The sequence below is a fragment of the Mytilus galloprovincialis genome, chromosome 12 (genome assembly GCF_965363235.1).
Source record: "Mytilus galloprovincialis chromosome 12, xbMytGall1.hap1.1, whole genome shotgun sequence".
NCBI classification, from domain to species: Eukaryota; Metazoa; Mollusca; class Bivalvia; order Mytilida; family Mytilidae; genus Mytilus; species Mytilus galloprovincialis.
The window spans coordinates 58,332,424-58,351,479 of NC_134849.1; the positions used below are offsets into that span (position 1 = coordinate 58,332,424).

The 19,056-nt window shown below is 32.2% G+C and overlaps 1 protein-coding gene across 1 annotated transcript in view; it reads left to right on the forward strand.

Moving 5' to 3' along the window:
- Positions 1-19,056, forward strand: part of LOC143055609 (uncharacterized) — a 59,941-nt gene that overhangs the window by 39,767 nt on the left and 1,118 nt on the right. The window contains exons 12-13 of the mRNA XM_076228772.1: positions 13,832-14,000; positions 15,597-15,740. Coding sequence (XP_076084887.1) covers positions 13,832-14,000; positions 15,597-15,740 — 313 coding nt within the window. The remainder of the gene's footprint in view (positions 1-13,831; positions 14,001-15,596; positions 15,741-19,056) is intronic.

A 19,056-nucleotide genomic window follows, 5' to 3' on the forward strand; every position in this document is an offset into this window, starting at 1 on the left:
TTAAGTATACTATCTAAATTTTGTCCGAACTGCAAATTCTAGCTTTTTTTACCAAGATTAATTTAGTTCTGAAATTTGACAGCAATACACCAAACTACATAATGATCTGTGATTCAGTAAGATCATTATTATTATTATATTACCAAGGTAGCTGTATAGTTTGATGAAAATCTAAGTTGATTTGAAAAAGATATTAAAAAATTTAAAGTGTACTATCTAAATTTTGTCTGAACTGCAATTTCTAGCTTTTTTGACCTAGATTAATTTAATTCTGAAATTTGACAGCAATACACTAAACTACATAACGACTTGTGTTTCAGTAAGATCAATATATTACCAACATTTTGACCAAGGTAGCTGTATAGTTTGATGAAAATCCAAGTTGATTTGAAAAAGATATTAAAAAATTTAAAGTGTACTGTCTGAATTTTGTCCGAATTGCAAATCCTAGCTTTTTATGCCCCATTTATGGTCATTATGTTTTCTGGTATGTGGGTCCGTTCGTTCGTCTGTTCCTCTGTCCCGCTTCAGGTTAAAGTTTTTGGTCGAGGTAGTTTTTGATGAAGTTGAAGTCCAATCAACTTGAAACTTAGTAAACATGTTCCCTATGATATGATCTTTCTAATTTTAATGCCAAATTAGAGATTTTATCCCATTTTCACACGGTCCAGTGAACATAGAAAATGATAGTGCTGATCGGGCATCTGTGTACTTGTATAACGGGGCTTTCTTCTGTGTGTTTTAGGAACTTTGTCATTAATTCGGATCTACGTATCCGGGATCGTATAACTCCATCTTGCCCGTTAATATAGGGAACTAGCTATAGTATATATGCCACCATAAAGTCACTGTTAGAATTGAACTAAGTCTCCTTAATGTTCACATGTTTAATCTTATAAAAGTACATGTATATATATAATATATTTGAAGGTTCACAATTATAACTTCCAATACAAAACGTTACTAAATTCCAGCTCTATAAAACAACATGTTACTTCAAGCTACTACTCCAATATAACTGACCAATACATAAAGTTTCTCACAAGATCGAGCTATAAACATGTTCTTAATTTATGTAAGGCATTGATTAATGGTCTTAGATTATTTGGATAAACTATTACAGTTCAACTGTGCAACTAATGTATCGTATAAAGTGTCACATTAAACAAGATGAAAGATCATTAAACTGATTAAGAACTGACCATCAAATCTTTAATGTAAATGACCACGCCACATCACTCCCCGCTAAACAAAATTCGTTTTCACTCGAATTAAAAAAATTCATACCAAAAATATTATATAAGTAAAAAATAAGGGGAGGCAATGTGAACATTAAAAAATAAACTTTTTTTTTTTTTTTGACTAAAACTACTTAAAAAAATCTAAACTAATAATAATGAAAAAAAATAATGATAATTGCTATACCATGTAATTTATCAATTTACGTCGTGAATAGTTGTGGAAAACTTGCAAAAAGATTACTCTTAAAATCTAAATTAACAATTATCCTTTCAACTTCAAACTCTTGATATTCATAACTACAAAAGAGGCACTAAACAAAAATCATAAAAATATATAACACAAGTTTGACAATTATTAATCTATTCAAATACATTATGGTAAGGTCTAATCGCGAATTTTGACCGTTAATCTAAGCGTAAACAAAATGATAAAATAATTAAAAGCATCAATTAAAATCAACTAATCATTATCTCTGGGCAATCCAATTCAGAAAATCAGCACGAATTAGCTGCAATTTTCACTTCTATGTGACCGTATCACCATAGAACTACCTACACTGTAAATCATCTTCACATGGACACTCCCATGAACCTCCAACTAGTATAAGCAACCCTTCTCGGTTAACTTAACTACACCCAATACGCCCACTCTCGTAATAACAAGAGATTAAAAACTAGCTTAATCAAAAAATGTGTAATACAAAAAAAAATGCAAAAAGAAATATACAAGAAAACAAAAATAAACCTAGGCATAAAACATTCTGAATGGATAAAAACAGTTATGGAAACTTAAAGTTATTTACAAACATGAAAATATTGTCCACATGACTTCTTTGGTTTGAACGTGCGGAGCCACTTCTTCGAATCTTTCATCAGGAACTTGTCATTTATAACGGTTCTTTGCCGGTTTCGGATCGACGGATACGCCAGTCCACTCTGTTATTTACATTGTACATATATATACATTGTCACCAACACAAAAGTTTCGATATACACGTTACTGCTAGTCTGTTGTAACATCTCAGAGTCATCTCAGGTTTCTATTCATCAAAAATTCTCACAGGCGTTCTTCTAATGTTCTTCAAAGTTCGATGATAATGTGTTTTCATAAAACCAAGGAAACAAAATGACTGACACAAAAGTTTCACAAATATTTACAACAAGTCACTTCATTGCATTATGGCATAAACAAAGTCATCCTATTTTAATCTCTCGTCTAATTTGATCAGAACTGCTCCGCTAGTCTCACTTGAATGAAATCGTAAAGTGTTTCTTCTTTCTGCCCACGCCATGAGTTTGCACATTCGTCCCAATTTCGCGTACATCATAAATCCAGTCAACATTGTGAACTCGGGTACCTCCACCAGATATAACGGGGCTTTCTTGTGTGTGATGTTAGGAACTTTGTCATTAATTCGGATCTACGTATCCGGGATCGTATAACTCCATCTTGCCCGTTAATATAGGGAACTAGCTATAGTATATATGCCACCATAAAGTCACTGTTAGAATTGAACTAAGTCTCCTTTAATGTTCACATGTTTAATCTTATAAAAGTACATGTATATATATAATATATTTGAAGGTTCACAATTATAACTTCCAATACAAAACGTTACTAAATTCCATCTCTATAAAACAACATGTTACTTCAAGCTACTACTCCAATATAACTGACCAATACATAAAGTTTCTCACAAGATCGAGCTATAAACATGTTCTTAATTTATGTAAGGCATTGATTAATGGTCTTAGATTATTTGGATAAACTATTACAGTTCAACTGTGCAACTAATGTATGTATAAAGTGTCACATTAAACAAGATGAAAGATCATTAAACTGATTAAGAACTGACCATCAAATCTTTAATGTAAATGACCACGCCACACTTGGAACACATTCTTGTTTTACCTAGATTAATGTAATTCTGAAATTTGACAGGAATACACAAAACTACATAATGACCTGGGATTCAGTAAGATCAATTAATATATTACCAAGGTAGCTGTATAGTTTGGTGAAAATCCAAGTTGATTTGAAAAAGTGATAAAAAGAATTAAAGCGTACTATCTGAATATAGTCTGAACTACAAATGCTAGCTTTTTTTACCTAGATTAATTTAATCCTTAAATTTGACAGCAATACACCAAACTACATAACAACCTAGGATTCAGTAAGTTCATAATATTACTGAGATAGCTGCATATTATTATGAAAATCCAAGTTGATTTGAAAAAGTTATGAAAATAATTAAAGATTAATTCGTGGGTATCAATTTTCATGGTTTGAGCAAAAGTTATATGTTCATGGGTTCTTAAATTCATGGATTGTAGAATTTCTAAAAAATAAAATTGAGTGAAGAATTGAAGCCATTAGAAACGAAGATAACGAATTGTCTCGATTGTGGGAAATTTCAAAGTAAACATTCAAATTATTGCACCTGTGTTAATCGTAGTGTTGACACTAATTAACTTGAGATCGAGTGATCTGCAGATTAAAGACCATCAAAGGGTTTAATTAGGTCATAAACATGTCAATATTGAAGAGAACAGTTACACAAATAAATGCTATTAACAGTCAGGGGCCTTACTTAAACAAGTAACTCTTTTTAGTTACTTATATAGGTAATTTTTGTTTTAAAAAAAATAAAATTACTCAATAGAGTTATTTTTAATTTCAATAGAAGCAGGGATTAAAGTGTAGTTTTCATGAATTTTTACATCATTTTATATCATAAATTTAAGAATTTGTAAGATTTGAGAGGAGAATAGACATAAAGGGTTATTTTGAAAATAATGACAAAAATGTTACTTGAATAAGTTATTTTGTACATCTTTGAAAGAATTAGTAATAACACTCATTTAACATGTTTAAGGAACATATGTAATTGTTTTGGGTTACAAATTATATATAACCTCAAGTCTTAATTAATTCAACAGTTTCTATCTATTTATATCTGTCTACCTTCAAGATTTTGAAGGAAAACGATATTTAATAGTCCCAAGAGACCAACCTTTGACCAAGAAGCATCAATATCAACGATAAGTGCGTCAGAAAAGCAATTATAGTGTTTCAGAAGGATTAGATTTTATATTTCATGGGAAAAATAACCAGATGACTGTAAAAATTTGTTAAAACTAGTAAAATTTGTATAATTGGTCACCTATAAAAATATCATTTAGAAAAGTTACTTAAAAAGTAATTTTTAAAATAGCTCGTTTTTAACATTACTTATATAGGTAATTTAATAAGTTACTTGTTTAAGTAATGCCCCTGACTGATAAATGGACTTTGAATTTTAAATTTTCTTTTCTAATCAAGAGCAAGCCCACCATGAAATTATTATTTTCCGTACGAGAATTATGAGAATATAAAATGAACACTTTATCAATGCATATCATAACCGGAAATCTGACTTTCATCGATCAACAATATTTTGTATGAAAATTAAAAGGTCAACAGTTGTACAATTTAGGTTTTTAAAGATTCAATTGGTATAATCCTGCCTGCAGTTGGAGTTCATAGTGCATTTGGTAGATTTGCCGATATTCAATGTATTCTCTAGATATTATCAGTTATTGTAGTCAAACCTACATGGGGATCTTTATATGTCTTGATTTGGACAACACTTATTATATTTCATTTGACACTTAAATTCGTGGATAAAGTCAACCACTAAAACCATGAAAATTGGTACCCCACGAATAAAAGTACTTTCACAGTAATTAAATTCTTTAATTTAACTGCAATGAACCAGAACTACCAAATCAACTGGAATTTTGTAAGATCTATATTTAATTTAATTTAAAATATTTAAATGGGCTGATTTACACCAGTCAAGACTAAATTTGAAGTTCCAGACTGGTTGAGACTTGAGTCGAGACTAGTCGAACAGGTCGAGACTGGTCGAGCCTTGGTTGAGACCATTTCAGACTACACCAAGATCATCAAGTACTGATTCAGACTAATTAAGTAAAGTTGAGACCTAGTCAAATACAGTTAAGAACAGTTAAGTACTGTCGAGACAATGTTGAGACTAGTCCAGTAAAATGTGTACTCGACTGGTCAAGCACAAAATCCGGTCTTTTCAGACTCTGAGTAGTTTGTAGTGTCGCCTACCTACGAAGTTGAAGGGGACTTTAGGTTTGCACTCCATATGCTGTCTGCCTGTCTGTCTGTGTCTGTCTGTCAGTCTGGCAAATCAGTTTTCCAGACTTTTTAGCTCACCTGACCTGAAAGGTCAAGTGAGCTTTTCTCATCACTTGGCGTCCGTCGTCTGTAAACTTTTACAAAAATCTTCTCCTCTGAAACTACTGGGCCAAATTTAACTAAACTTGGCCACAATCATCCTTGGGGTATCTAGTTTAAAAAATGTGTCCAACCAAGATGGCCGCCATGGCTAAAATAGAACACAGGGGTAAAATGTATATTTTGGCTTATATCTTTGAAACCAAAGCATTTAGAGCAAATCTGACATTGGGTAAAATTGTTGATCAGGTCAACATCTATCTGTCCTGAAATTTTTAGAAGAATCGGACAACCTGTTGTCGGGTTGCTGCCTTTGAATTGGTTATTTTAAGGAAATTTTGCAGTTTTTGGTTATTATCTTGAATATTATTATAGATAGAGATAAACTGTAAACAGCAATAATGTTCAGCAAAGTAAGACCTACAAATAAGTTAACATGACAAAAATTGTCAGTCAGCCCCTTAAGCAGTTATTGCCCTTTATAGTCAATTTTTATAAGACCGCAAAAATTTTAATTTTTCATCGTATATTGCTATCACGTTGGCGTCGTCGTCTGCGTCGTCGTCGTCGTCATCCGAATTCTTTTAGTTTTCGCACTCTAACTTTAGGCCAGAATTTTTTAATTTGTTGGTTTACGGATCCGCCGACCCGATTTTGCCGATTTTCAGAATAAAAATAAAATTGACTTTCATGCTTTTTTATTCCCGCCGACCTTAACAAATGCATTATCCCTGAAAAATAATTAAACAATCTTTTTTTTATGAAATGAAATGCTTTAATCACTAACAAAATTGATAACACTTTCTGTAGTGAAAAAATAAAACTTCCAGTTTAATTGACAAATCAATTATAAATGACCTTGAAATGTCGTTTGCGCAAATAATTTTGCGAAATGAAACCTGTGTTTAAAACCAACTACACAATGAGTTCGTTTCCCGTATTTGTATTCAGTCCGTAAGATGCATCATCTGATAGAAATAGACTTGTCCAAATGTACACAGGTGGAAGACATCAAGTTAAAGTAATGAATATTAGATAATCATTTTGAATTTTCTTGTTTTATAGATAATAAAAAAATATCGTCCATTTGGATAAAAAAAACGGGAATGCATGACAACAGATTAACCCGATATTCTCGTTTTTCCAGTGGACGAGTCTATTTCGTTTTTGACACGTGTGTTTAAACTTATTTTCGTACGACGTTTTTACATTTTTTTTTTAATCCGTTTTCGTGCTTGAAGATCATACTTCAACAAGTTTTCTGGAGTTGATAAAGAGCTACGCGAATCTGTTTTTCTTGTTTGTGAAATGACAATTTAATTTCGTCTTTTCCGTGCATCCCCCCTTTTTGTACGGAAAATTATTAGAATGTCATGCGATGTTTATGACAGCTGAGCAATACAATTTCATCGAACTAAAATCTAAGAAATGATGACAAAATAGCATAACAAACATATTGTCAGAAAGGTGAAATATATATTTATTTGCATATTTTTCTGTCTTGAAAGATCTTTTTTTTCTTTTTATTCCCGACCGTCCGACCCGACTTTTTCATGGGGAAAATCCGTAAACCAACAAATTAAAAAACCCTGGCCTTAGTAAAAGTGAATAGAAATCTATGAAATTTTAACACAAGGTTTATGACCACAAAAGGAAGGTTGGGATTGATTTTGGGAGTTTTGATCCCAACATTTAAGGAATTAGGGGCCAAAAAGGGCCCAAATAAGCATTTTCTTGATTTTCGCACAATAACTTAAGTTTAAGTAAATAGAAATCTATGAAATTTTGACACAAGGTTTATGACCACAAAAGGAAGGTTGGGATTGATTTTGGGAGTTTTGGTTGTAACAGTTTAGGAATTAGGGGCCAAAAAAGGGCCAAAATAAGCATTATTCTTGGTTTTTGCACAATAACTTTAGTATAAGTAAATAGAAATCTATGAAATTTAAACACAAGGTTTATGACCACAAAAGGAAGGTTGATATTGATTTGGGGAGTTGAGATCCTAACAGTTTATGAATTTGGGGCCAAAAAGGGGCCCAAATAAGCATTTTTCTTGGTTTTCACATTATAACTTTAGTATAAGTGAATAGAAATCTATGAAATTTAAACACAAGGTTTATGACCATAAAAGAAAGGTTGGTATTGATTTTGGGAGTTTTGGTCCCAACAGTTTAGGAATTTGGGGCCCAAAGGGTCCAAAATTAAACTTTGTTTGATTTCATCAAAAATTGAATAATTGGGGTTCTTTGATATGCCGAATCTAACTGTGTATGTATTCTTAATTTTTGGTCCCGTTTTCAAATTGGTTTACATTAAAGTCCAAAAGGTCCAAACTTTAACTTTGTTTGATTTGAACAAAAATTGAATCCTTGGGCTTGGGGTTCTTTGATATGCTGAATCTAAAAATGTACTTAGATTTTTTATTATTGGCCCAATTTTCAAGTTGGTCCAAATCGGGGTCCAAAATTAAACTTTGTTTGATTTCATCAAAAATTTAATAAATGGGGTTCTTTGATATGCCAAATCTAACTGTGTATGTAGATTCTTAATTTTTGGTCCAGTTTTCAAATTGGTCTACATTAAGGTCCAAAGGGTCCAAAATTAAACTAAGTTTGATTTTAACAAAAATTAAATTCTTGGGGTTCTTTGATATGCTGAATCTAAACATGAACTTAGATTTTTGATTATGGGCCCAGTTTTCAAGTTGGTCCAAATCAGGATTCAAAATTATCATATTAAGTATTGTGCAATAACAAGAAATTTTCAATTGCACAGTATTGCACAATAGCAAGAAATATCTAATTGCACAATATTGTGCAATAGCAATTAATTTTCAATTGGAGTTATCTTTCTTTGTATAGAATAGTAGTTGAATCAACTTTAATCATTGTTTTATACAATATACACTGTATTTTCATTTTTACTACCAACTGATGAATTAAAACAATCTTTACCATTCAGTGATAACTAGCACTTTTTATTACATTTAAATATTGTATGATGTATTTAAATGAGCAGTTATTGTTGCAAACTTCATTAGAAATTTGAATTGAGATCAGTACATTATAACTTTAGTTTAAGTGAATAGAAATCTATGAAATTTAAACACAAGGTTTATGACCATAAAAGGAAGGTTGGTATTGATTTTGGGAGTTTTGGTCCCAACAGTTTAGGAATTTGGGGACCAAAGGGTCCAAAATTAAACTTTGTTTGATTTCATCAAAAATTGAATAATTGGGGTTCTTTGATATGCCGAATCTAACCGTGTATGTAGATTCTTAATTTTTGGTCCCGTCTTCAAATTGGTTTACACTAAGGTCCAAAGGGTCCAAACTTAAACTTTGTTTGATTTTGACAAAAATTGAATCCTTGGGGTTCTTTGATATGTTGAATCTAAAAATGTACTTAGATTTTTAATTATTGGCCCAGTTTTCAAGTTGGTCCAAATCGGGGTCCAAAATTAAACTTTGTTTGATTTCATCAAAAATTGAATAAATGGGGTTCTTTGATATGCCAAATCTAACTGTGTATGTAGATTCTTAAATTTTGGTCCAGTTTTCAAATTGGTCTACATTAAGGTCCAAAGGGTCCAAAATCATAATGTGACATAAACCTATGTTTTGTCAACTATTTAATCACAATCCACATTTATAGCTGTATCAAACTTAAAAGTTGTGTCCATACTTGTCCCATCTGTTCAGGGTTCTACATCTGCGGTCGTATAATGCTGCGCCCTGCGAAGCAACTGGTTAACAACTTTTTGTCATGTTTTGTAACTTGTACAAAAATCTTCTTCTCTGAAACTACTTGGCCAAATTTAACCAAACTTGGCCACAATTATCATTAAGATGCTGCCCCTGAATTGGTAATTTTATGGAAATTTTACTGTTTTTGGTTATTATCTTGAATATTATTATAGATAGAGATAAACTGTAAACAGCAATAATGTACAGCTAAGTAAGATTTACAAATAAGTCAACATGACCGAAATGGTCAGTTGACCCCTTTAGGAGTTATTGCCCTTTATAGTCAATTTTGAACCATTTTTCGTAAATCTTAGTAATCTTTTATAAAAATCTTCTCCTCTGAAACTACTTGGCCAAATTAATCCAAACTTGTCCACAATCATCATTGGGGTATCTCGTTTAAAAAATGTGTCCGATGACCTGGTCAACCAACCAAGATGGCCGCCATGGCTAAAAATAGAACATAGGGGTAAAATGCAGTTTTTGGCTTATAACTAAAAAAACAACGCATTTCGAACAAATCTGACAGGGGGTAAAATAATCTATTAGGTCAAGATCTATCTGCCCTGAAATTTTTAGATGAATCGGACAACCCGTTGTTGGGTTGCTGCCCCTGAATTGGTAATTTTATGGAAATTTTACTGTTTTTGGTTATTATCTTGAATATTATTATAGATAGTGATAAACTGTAAACAGCAAAAATGTTCAGCAAAGTAAGATTTACAAATAAGTCAACATGACTGAAATGTTCAGTTGACCCCTTTAGGAGTTATTGCCCTTTATAGTCAATTTTAACCATTTTTTGTAGAGCCTGCGACTTTAGTTGCAGAAAGCTCGACATAGGGATAGTGATCCGGCGGCGGCAGCGGCGGTGTTAGCTTACTTCTTAAAAGCTTTATATTTTAGAAGGTAGAAGACCTGGATGCTTCATACTTTGTATATGGAGGCCTCATGTTACGAAGTTTCTGTCAGTCACATGTCCAATGTCCTTGACCTCATTTTCATGGTTCAGTGACTACTTGAAAAAAAAGTTAAAATTTTTTGTAATGTTAAGTTCTCTCTTATTATAAGTAGTAGGATAACTATATTTGGTATGTGCGTACCTTGCAAGGTCCTCATGCCCGTCAGACAGTTTTCACTTGACCTCGACCTCATTTTATGGATCAGTGAACAAGGTTAAGTTTTGGTGGTCAAGTCCATATCTCAGATACTATAAGCAATAGGTGTAGTATATTCGGTGTATGGAAGGACTGTAAGGTGTACATGTCCAACTGGCAGGTGTCATCTGACCTTGACCTATTTTTCATGGTTCAGTGGTTATAGTTAAGTTTTTGTGTTTTGGTCTGTTTTGCTTATACTGTATGCAATTGGTCTACTATATTTGGTGTATGGAATGATTGTAAGGTGTCAGGGATGATTCCAGGTGTTTTCAAATGGGTCCCTTGAACATCAAATTGGGAATTTTTATTCTAATTGGGAATTTTTTAAGCATAAAATCTAAGAGGAAATAACATTATTTTCCTGAAAAACGGAAAATGTATATTATTAAGTTTAACCTGTACACCGATGTTCATGTAAGTTGTAACATTTTGAATAATTCTGATTGGGCTACTGTTATTACATGAATATCATTGAACATGATGTACTAGTCTATCGTCTTAGCTATAGTTACCTAGGCCTATTACAAAAACATATATTTCAGCTAACATAAACCAATGAAAAAAATCATTCATCAGGTATTTTTCAACAGCAGGTCATCTCTATAAATTTACCTTAATTCAAATGGATTTCAAATTGAACTGGTCAATTGTCGAATTCAGAAAAGCAATTACAAAAGTTCATATACTTAATTGATAAGATATTTAAAGCATTGAAGCAGTGTTCTTTAAAATTATTTGGATCATCTTCAAAACTTTTGAAATAGTTCAATAATGATGACATTGTATTTTATGAATGGTCTATCTTCAACATTATTTTCAAAAATTGCTCAAACTTTTGTCTTTTGAGGAAATAATTTCTGTTACAAAACAAGTTTTCATCATATTATATAACCGGCTCTGCTGGGCGATCTGCTTTTACGAGATCGGCGTCCATTAAACCTTATCCATCAATGTTATATCAAAATTTTAATTTGCTCTCTGCCGAGGTCTGCTTTGACACCCATTTTTATCAACCTGCTGGGCGATCTGCTTTTACAAGATCCAATACTCCCATAACATATTAATCAATTGTATTCGGCTGCTAAAATTGTTTCCCACATGTTGACATAATTAAATCGTTGTTACTAAGATGCGATCGTAAACAGCATTCTTATCCGGATTTTAAAACGTTTTGACAACAAACTATGAAAAATTATAGTTGCCTTAATCGGTGACAGAAACTTTTCCGGAAATATCGATTTTTATTTTATTTTCCTGAATTGGGAATTCATTTTCATGTACTTTTTTTGGGGCCGCTGGCCAATTTAAGGGCCGCTTAGCGGCCCTAAAATATATAGTGGAATCATCCCTGGGTGTACATGTCTAGCTGGTAGGTGTCATCTGACCTTGACCTCATTTTCATGGTTCAGTGGTCAAAGTCAAGTTTTTGAGTTTTGGACTATTTTTCTAATACAATAAGCAATAGGCCAACTATATTTGGTGTATGTAAATATTTTATGATTTATATGTCAGTCGCGCAGATTTTATTTGACCTTGACCTCATTCTCACAATTCATTGCTCAGTGTTAAGTTTTTGTGTTTTGGTCTGTTTTTCTTAAACTATAAGCTATAGGTCAACTATATTTGTTGTATGGAAGAATTGTTAGCTGTACATGTCTGCCCGGCATGGTTTATCATGTTTATCTGACCTTGACATCATTTTCATGGTTCATTGATCAATGTTTGGTTTTTTGGTTAATGTTAAGTTTATGTGACAGTTGTAATAAAGCTTTACATTTAGGACTATCAACATAAAATCAATGATTAGTAAAGGAGGCGAGACATTTCAGTGTGTGCACTGTTGTCTTAAATCTTAGTAATCTTTTACAAAAATCTTCTTCTCTGAAACTACTGGGCCAAATTAATCCAAACTTGTCCACAATCATCATTGGGGTATCTAGTTTTAAAAATGTGTCCGATGACCCGGCCATTTAACCAAGATGGCCGCCACAGCTAAAAATAGAACATAGGGGTAAAATGCAGTTTTTGGCTTATAACTCAAAAACCAAAGCATTTAGAGCAAATCTGATGAGGGTAAAATTGTTAATTAGGTCAAGATCTATCTGGCCTGAAATTTTCAGATGAATCGGACAACCCGTTGTTGGGTTGCTGCCCTTAAATTGGTAATTTTAAGGAATTTTGCTGTTTTTGGTTATTATCTTGAATACTATTATAGATAGAGATAACCGGTAAAAAAGCAATAATGTTCAGCAAAGTAAGATTTTCAAATAAGTCAACATGACTGAAATGGTCAATTGACCCCCTAAGGAGTTAATGTCCTTTATAGTCAATTTTTAACAATTTTCATTGGGCCAAGTTCATTCTAGATAGAGATAATTGTAAGCAGCAAGAATGTTCAGTAAAGTAAGATGTACAAACACATTACCATCACCAAAACACAATTTTGTCATGAATCCATCTGTTTCTTTTGTTTAATATTCACATATACCAAGGTGAGCGACACAGGCTCTTTAGAGCCTCTAGTTTTATTTTTGAGTTATTATAAATTTTAGGTTTTATATTTTCTAGTTCTGTGGTTTTACTCATTACAAAAAGGGGAATTTTCCAGTTTTCGGAAAACACTCAAAAACACTTTCACAAATTTGCAAGAAACTTTGGTGAATTGTTTTTATTTATTGAGATTAGCTTCCTTTTTATTTTGTAAATTTTAGATTTTACGTTTCCGTGTTTTAGGGGTTTATTCATTACAAAAAGAGGGATTTTCAAATTTTTGGACAATAACTCAAAAATGCTTTGAGCAGTTTTCCTGAAACTTTTGTGAATTGTTTATATCTATTGACGTAAGCTCCCTTTCGATTTTTATAGTTTCAGATATTATATGTTTACTAGTTTTGGGGTTTTATTCATTAAAAAAGGGAGATTTTACAGTTTTCGGACAAATACTTAAAAAAAGCTTGTACAGCAGTTTTCATGAAACTTTAAATTAATTGTTTATTTATCTGTTGTTGTAAGCTCCCATTCGATTTATATAAATTTTAGATTTTAAGTTTCTGAGTTATGGGATTTTATTCATAAAAGAGGGGTGATTTTTGAGGTTTCGAACAATATCCTGAAAGCACTTTGAGCAGTTTTCTTTTAATTTTGGTGACTGATTTATATCTATTAAGATCACCTTCCTTTAGTTTTTTTTTTTTAATTTCTGATATGACATTGAGAAGTAATTGAACTTTATTCTTTGAAAATGTGACTGGCATATGTATCGTATCATGCCAAGTACATGAAGTAGATTAAACATTCAAAAAGAGAAAAGACGGTATGCAAAAGTTTTTGTAAATCTTAATGTAATTTAATAAAAAAAATTACATTGTTCTTAAAATCAAAAGTTTATCAGCTTGAGTCCTTTCTGAAATATATTATATCTGTTTAAATCAGGATGAAGACATAACAAAATCAATGAGAAAGGTAGATATCCGTGAAGCAACAACGTACTCAACCCTTATGCAAATGGATTTGAGGGAGTGTAATGGCAGCTTAAATATATCATGCATTCTTGGTTCAATGAGTTTCAATTTGACCAAAAGAATTCAACAATGCTCCGATGGTATGTTTCTAGAACCATTGTAGATTGCAAATACATAATTATAAAAAAAAACACACATTAGAACATATTAGACAAACAAAGGAAGAAGGCTATAATTAAACTAAGGTTAGCATTTCTCTTTTTAATTTTAAGATATATATAAAGTGTTGCCAGGAAAAGGGAAATTTTCTTTATACACACATATACTTGTTATGTACCAAGTCAGGCTAAAGAAAACGATATTAATGAAATAATTATTTAATCCTCCAATGAATAACACCAGTCAAAAAATATCATTGAAAAAAAACAATAAATAAACATATCTATTCTTGTAAATGATGACGAAAAACTGTTTTTATATCAAGAAAACATTATTAGTATTAAAAGGAGTCACAAGGGACACAAAACAAATTATTATGTTTGCCTTATCAAAGTTATTTTTATCTCACCTAGCTCAAAATGTCAAGTGAGCTTTTCTCATCACTTGGCGTTCGTCGTCGTTAACTTTTACAAAAATCTTCTCTTCTGAAACTACTAAGCCAAATTTAACCAAACTTGGCCACACTCATCATTAGAGTATCTTGTTTCAAAAATGTGTCCCATGACCCAGACAACCAACCAAGATGGCCACCATGGCCAATAGAACAGAGGGGTACAATGCAGTTTTTGGCTTACATCTCGGAAACTAAAGCATTTAGAGAAAATTTGATAATGGGTAAAGATGTTCAACAGGTAAAGATATATCTGTCCTGGAATTTTCAGACGAATCAGACAACTCATTGTTCAGTTGTTGACCCTGAATTGGCAATTTTAAGGAATTTTTGCAGTTTTTAACTGGATTTTTGAAGAAAATATCTGTTATTGGTTTGGGGATGTACTGTACGGCAGGCGGTTGGTCTGGCAGTTTCAGTTCCTTGACCACATTTTTCTTGTGTCACAAACCCATACTGTATCAAATTTTCAATCACAATTCAAATTCAGAGCTGTTTTAAGCTTAAATGTTGTGTCTATACTTGCTCAACTGTTCATGGTTTGACCTCTGCAGGAAAATCCGGTTTGCTGTCTCTGACAGCCTCTTGTTGGTTATTATCTTGAATATTATTATAGATAGAGATAAACTGTTAACAGCAATAATGTTCAGCAAAGTAAGATCTACAAGTAAGTCAACATGACGAAAAGAGTTTATTGCCCTTTAAAGTAATTTTTTAACATTTTTTTCGTAATTTTTTTTAAGTGTTCTCTGATGATGAAACAACTGAGACAAATTTAACCATACTTTGCCACAATTATCATTAGGGTATCTTGCTTAAAAATGTGTCTGATGACCATGTCTGCTAACCAACATGGCAGACATGGCTAAAAATAGAACATAGGGGTAAAATGCATTTTTTGGCTTATATCTCTGAGACTAAAACAAAAGTATAACGGTTGCATTATTTAATGCATCAATTGTAAGTAAAAATATCAGGTGAGCTACACGGGCTTCTTGGAGCCTTTAGTTTTACATAATGAAACTATATAGAAGTTTTCTATATCAATTAACACATGCAGTTTATATAATTAAAATGTTTACAAGTTAAATTGATGCTGTGAGATTTGTCCAAATTGTCTTTTCAGGAGTGGAATCATCTACACCTACAGGAATGGAATTATCCACACCTAAACAGAAACATACTGGTGTGAACATTACAATCCCTGCAATCGGGATAACATTGATAATTGTAGCAGTTGTAGCAATTGTAGCAGTTAGTGTCAGTTTTTGTAAGTTTATATATGTCAAACTTTCATATAAAAGACAGGAAATCCAATATTTGTCAGATTTAATAACGGTATGAACAATGCACAAAAACACTTTTGGAAATGCAAGTGTTATTATTTAAAATTATTTCTATTCCTTAATATCTATTCAGTATATATAGTTTCTTTTTATGCCCCGGCAACTGAAAGTGGGGGGGCATATATTGTTTTACCCCTGTCGTACCGTCCTTCTATCCGTCCCATTATCGGTATATAGTTATTCTGCATAACTCCTCCTACAGTTTGAATGCTAGGGCAATTTCACTTTGCTGTCTGTTTGTACATATATTGAAGGTGTTCATTTGGTCAGGGTTTTGATTTTTATTAGTATTTGCTCTTTTGTGAGATAGTTGAACTTTGTCATTTTTTGGAGTATTAACTTACATAAGAGGAGCATTTCCAGATAACTCCTCCTACAGTTTGAATGCTAGAAAGTTTTCACTTTGCTGGCTGTATGTACATATATTGAAGGTGTACATGTGGTGAGGGTTTTTGATTTTGATTTGTATTTACTCTTTTCAGGAGATAGTTAAACGGTGTCATTTTTGGGGTATAAGCAATTAAATGTTATAAGTTATTTTGAAATAACACTTTACATCTGCGGGGGCATCAATTGTGTCTGCCAGGCACAATAATATCTCAAAGAAAGTCCTGCATTGACATTGACTTGACAGTTGCTTCAGAGATGAGTGTGGGGGCATCACTTTGTATAGTTTTTATTTGTAGCTAGTATACTAGTATACCAATTTTTCTACTAATTTTTCAGGAGTTGATATGTATCAGTCAAAAAACGATGTTTGAATAAACATACAAATACATCTTCATCAATCTTTATAAAAAAATCGGAATAAGATGATTTTATACAATAATTTTCTTTATTTTGAAAGCTGACCTATAAAGATCACATTAAACGTGCAGTCACGTTTGATTCTTTATAGTGTTTTGAATGCATGGTTGGAGGTCAACTGCATAGATTTAAAATGATGCAGTGTGCTTATTTCATTCTAATGCAAATTGGTTGTGTATTGCTCACATAGTTAGTTACTGCACAAAGAGTATGCCTATATAATATGTGCCATTTTGTTGCGTGATTTTTGTACGACTTCAAAAAATTTTGCGGTCCTATATTGGTATCACGTTGTTGTCGTCGCCGTTGTCGTCCTCGTCATCAGAAGACATTTGGTTTCTAGATAATAACTTTAGTATAAGTAGATAGAAATCTATGAAATTTACACAAGGTTTATAACCACAAAAGGATGGTTGGGATTGGTTTTGAGGGTTATGATCCCAACAGTTTAGGAATCAGGGGCCAAAAGGGGGCCCAAATAATCATTTATGTAGTTTCCAGATAATAACTTGTTTGTGAGTATATGGATCTTTCTGAAAGAGGGGCGAAAGATACCAGAGGGACAGTCACACTCATAGATTGAAAATAAACTGACAACGCCATGGCTTAACAATAAAAAGACAAACAGACAAATAATAGTACTACAGAAGACACAACATAGAAAACTAAAGACTAAGCTACACGAACCCTAACAAGAACTGGGGGTGATCTCAGGTGCTCCAGAAAGGTAAGCAGATCCTGCTCCACATGTGGCACCCGTTGTGTTGCTTATGTTATTACAATTCCGGTAAATAGTCTAATTTGGTAGGTCAAATTCATGAAAAAGGAAGGGTATTGTAGTTACGACATAAGGAGCATATCAGATATCACCAACTCGTGATGGCATCCGTAAAATTTACGAAGGGATGACTTCAACTTAGGATATGTAATATGGTATACAGTTGTTCGTCCTTCAGTCTGTCTGTCTGTTTGTTTGAATGTTTGGTGAATTTTTTTATATCTACTGACTTGAGCTACCTTTCATTTTTTATAAATTTTGAATTTTACGCTTCTGAGGTTTGGGGTTTTATCATTAAAAAAAGGGGATTTTATAGTTTTCGGACAATTACTCTCAAACACTTTCACCAATTGCATAGCATGAACCTTTGGTTAATTGTTTATATCTATTGATGTGAGCTCCCTTTCAATTTTTATAAATGTTAGATTTTATGTTTCGGATATGTTTTTTTTTTTCTTTAAACAAAACCTCAAAAATGCTTTTAGCAGTTTGCATGAAACTTTGATAAATTGTTCATATCTATTATTGTAAGCTCCTATTTGATTTTTATAAATTTTAGATTTTACATTTCTGAGTTTTATGATTTTATTTATAAAAAAGGGGGGGGGGAGATTTTCTAGTTTTCATGCAATATCCTGCAAGTGCTTTGAGCCTTTGTAATTTAACTTTGGTGACTGATTTATATCTATTAAGATAACCTCCCTTTAGTTTTTTATAATGTCTAATATGACATTGAGATGTTATTGATCTTTATTCTTTAAAAATGTGACGGGCGTATCATGTGCTTATGGTGCAGCTGTTTATTCTAGTTTCCAGACAATAACTAGTGTTGAAGTATTTGGATCTCTCTGAAATTGTACTGCAAGGTACCATACCACAAAGAGAAAGCTTGAATTGAGTTTGGGGGTAATTACTAAAAAGGGGGGGGGAGGATAAAAAAAATAATTGTGAGGGATTTTTTTTTTCATAATGTTTAGGGTTTTTTTTCTTAAAATTTTTCATTTTTACATAAAGTATTTCTGATTTATATATAAAAGCAAAAAATACTGATTTTGCAGAATATTCACACCAAATATATGTGTAAATTATCATATAAAGTAATGTGCAATAGCAAGAAATCTTCAATTGCACAGACTTGTGCAATAGCACAGTTTTTGGGCAGTAGAACAATATTGCTCAATATCACAGTATAACACAGTCTTGCGCAATAGCAAGAAATCTTCAGTTGAAAATGAATACAAATATTTCAATCCATTTCAAATTTTTAAAGGGGCACTAGCTGTCAAATTCATGGTCACCAATTTGACTCAAATTCTTATATTTGATTTATAACAATGTAAAACATTTATCCACACTATCAAAAGTCTGAAATAAACAGTTTACAGAGCATGGGGTAGATAAAATATAGGTTCGTTTCGTGTGTATTTTAGTCCAGACGCCATCTAATTAACTATCGATTTGACCTCAGATGACCATATAAACGATGTAAACATAAATAAAGATATGAATAGATTAAACCAACACGTGCAATTGGATTTTTATAGGTCTGTTTGATTTTATTTTATAGATTAAGAATAGATGTTTCTCATTGCTTTTAACCGTATAAGAATGTTTTTATGTGCATTGAATTAGTAATCAAATGATTTACCGTAGTT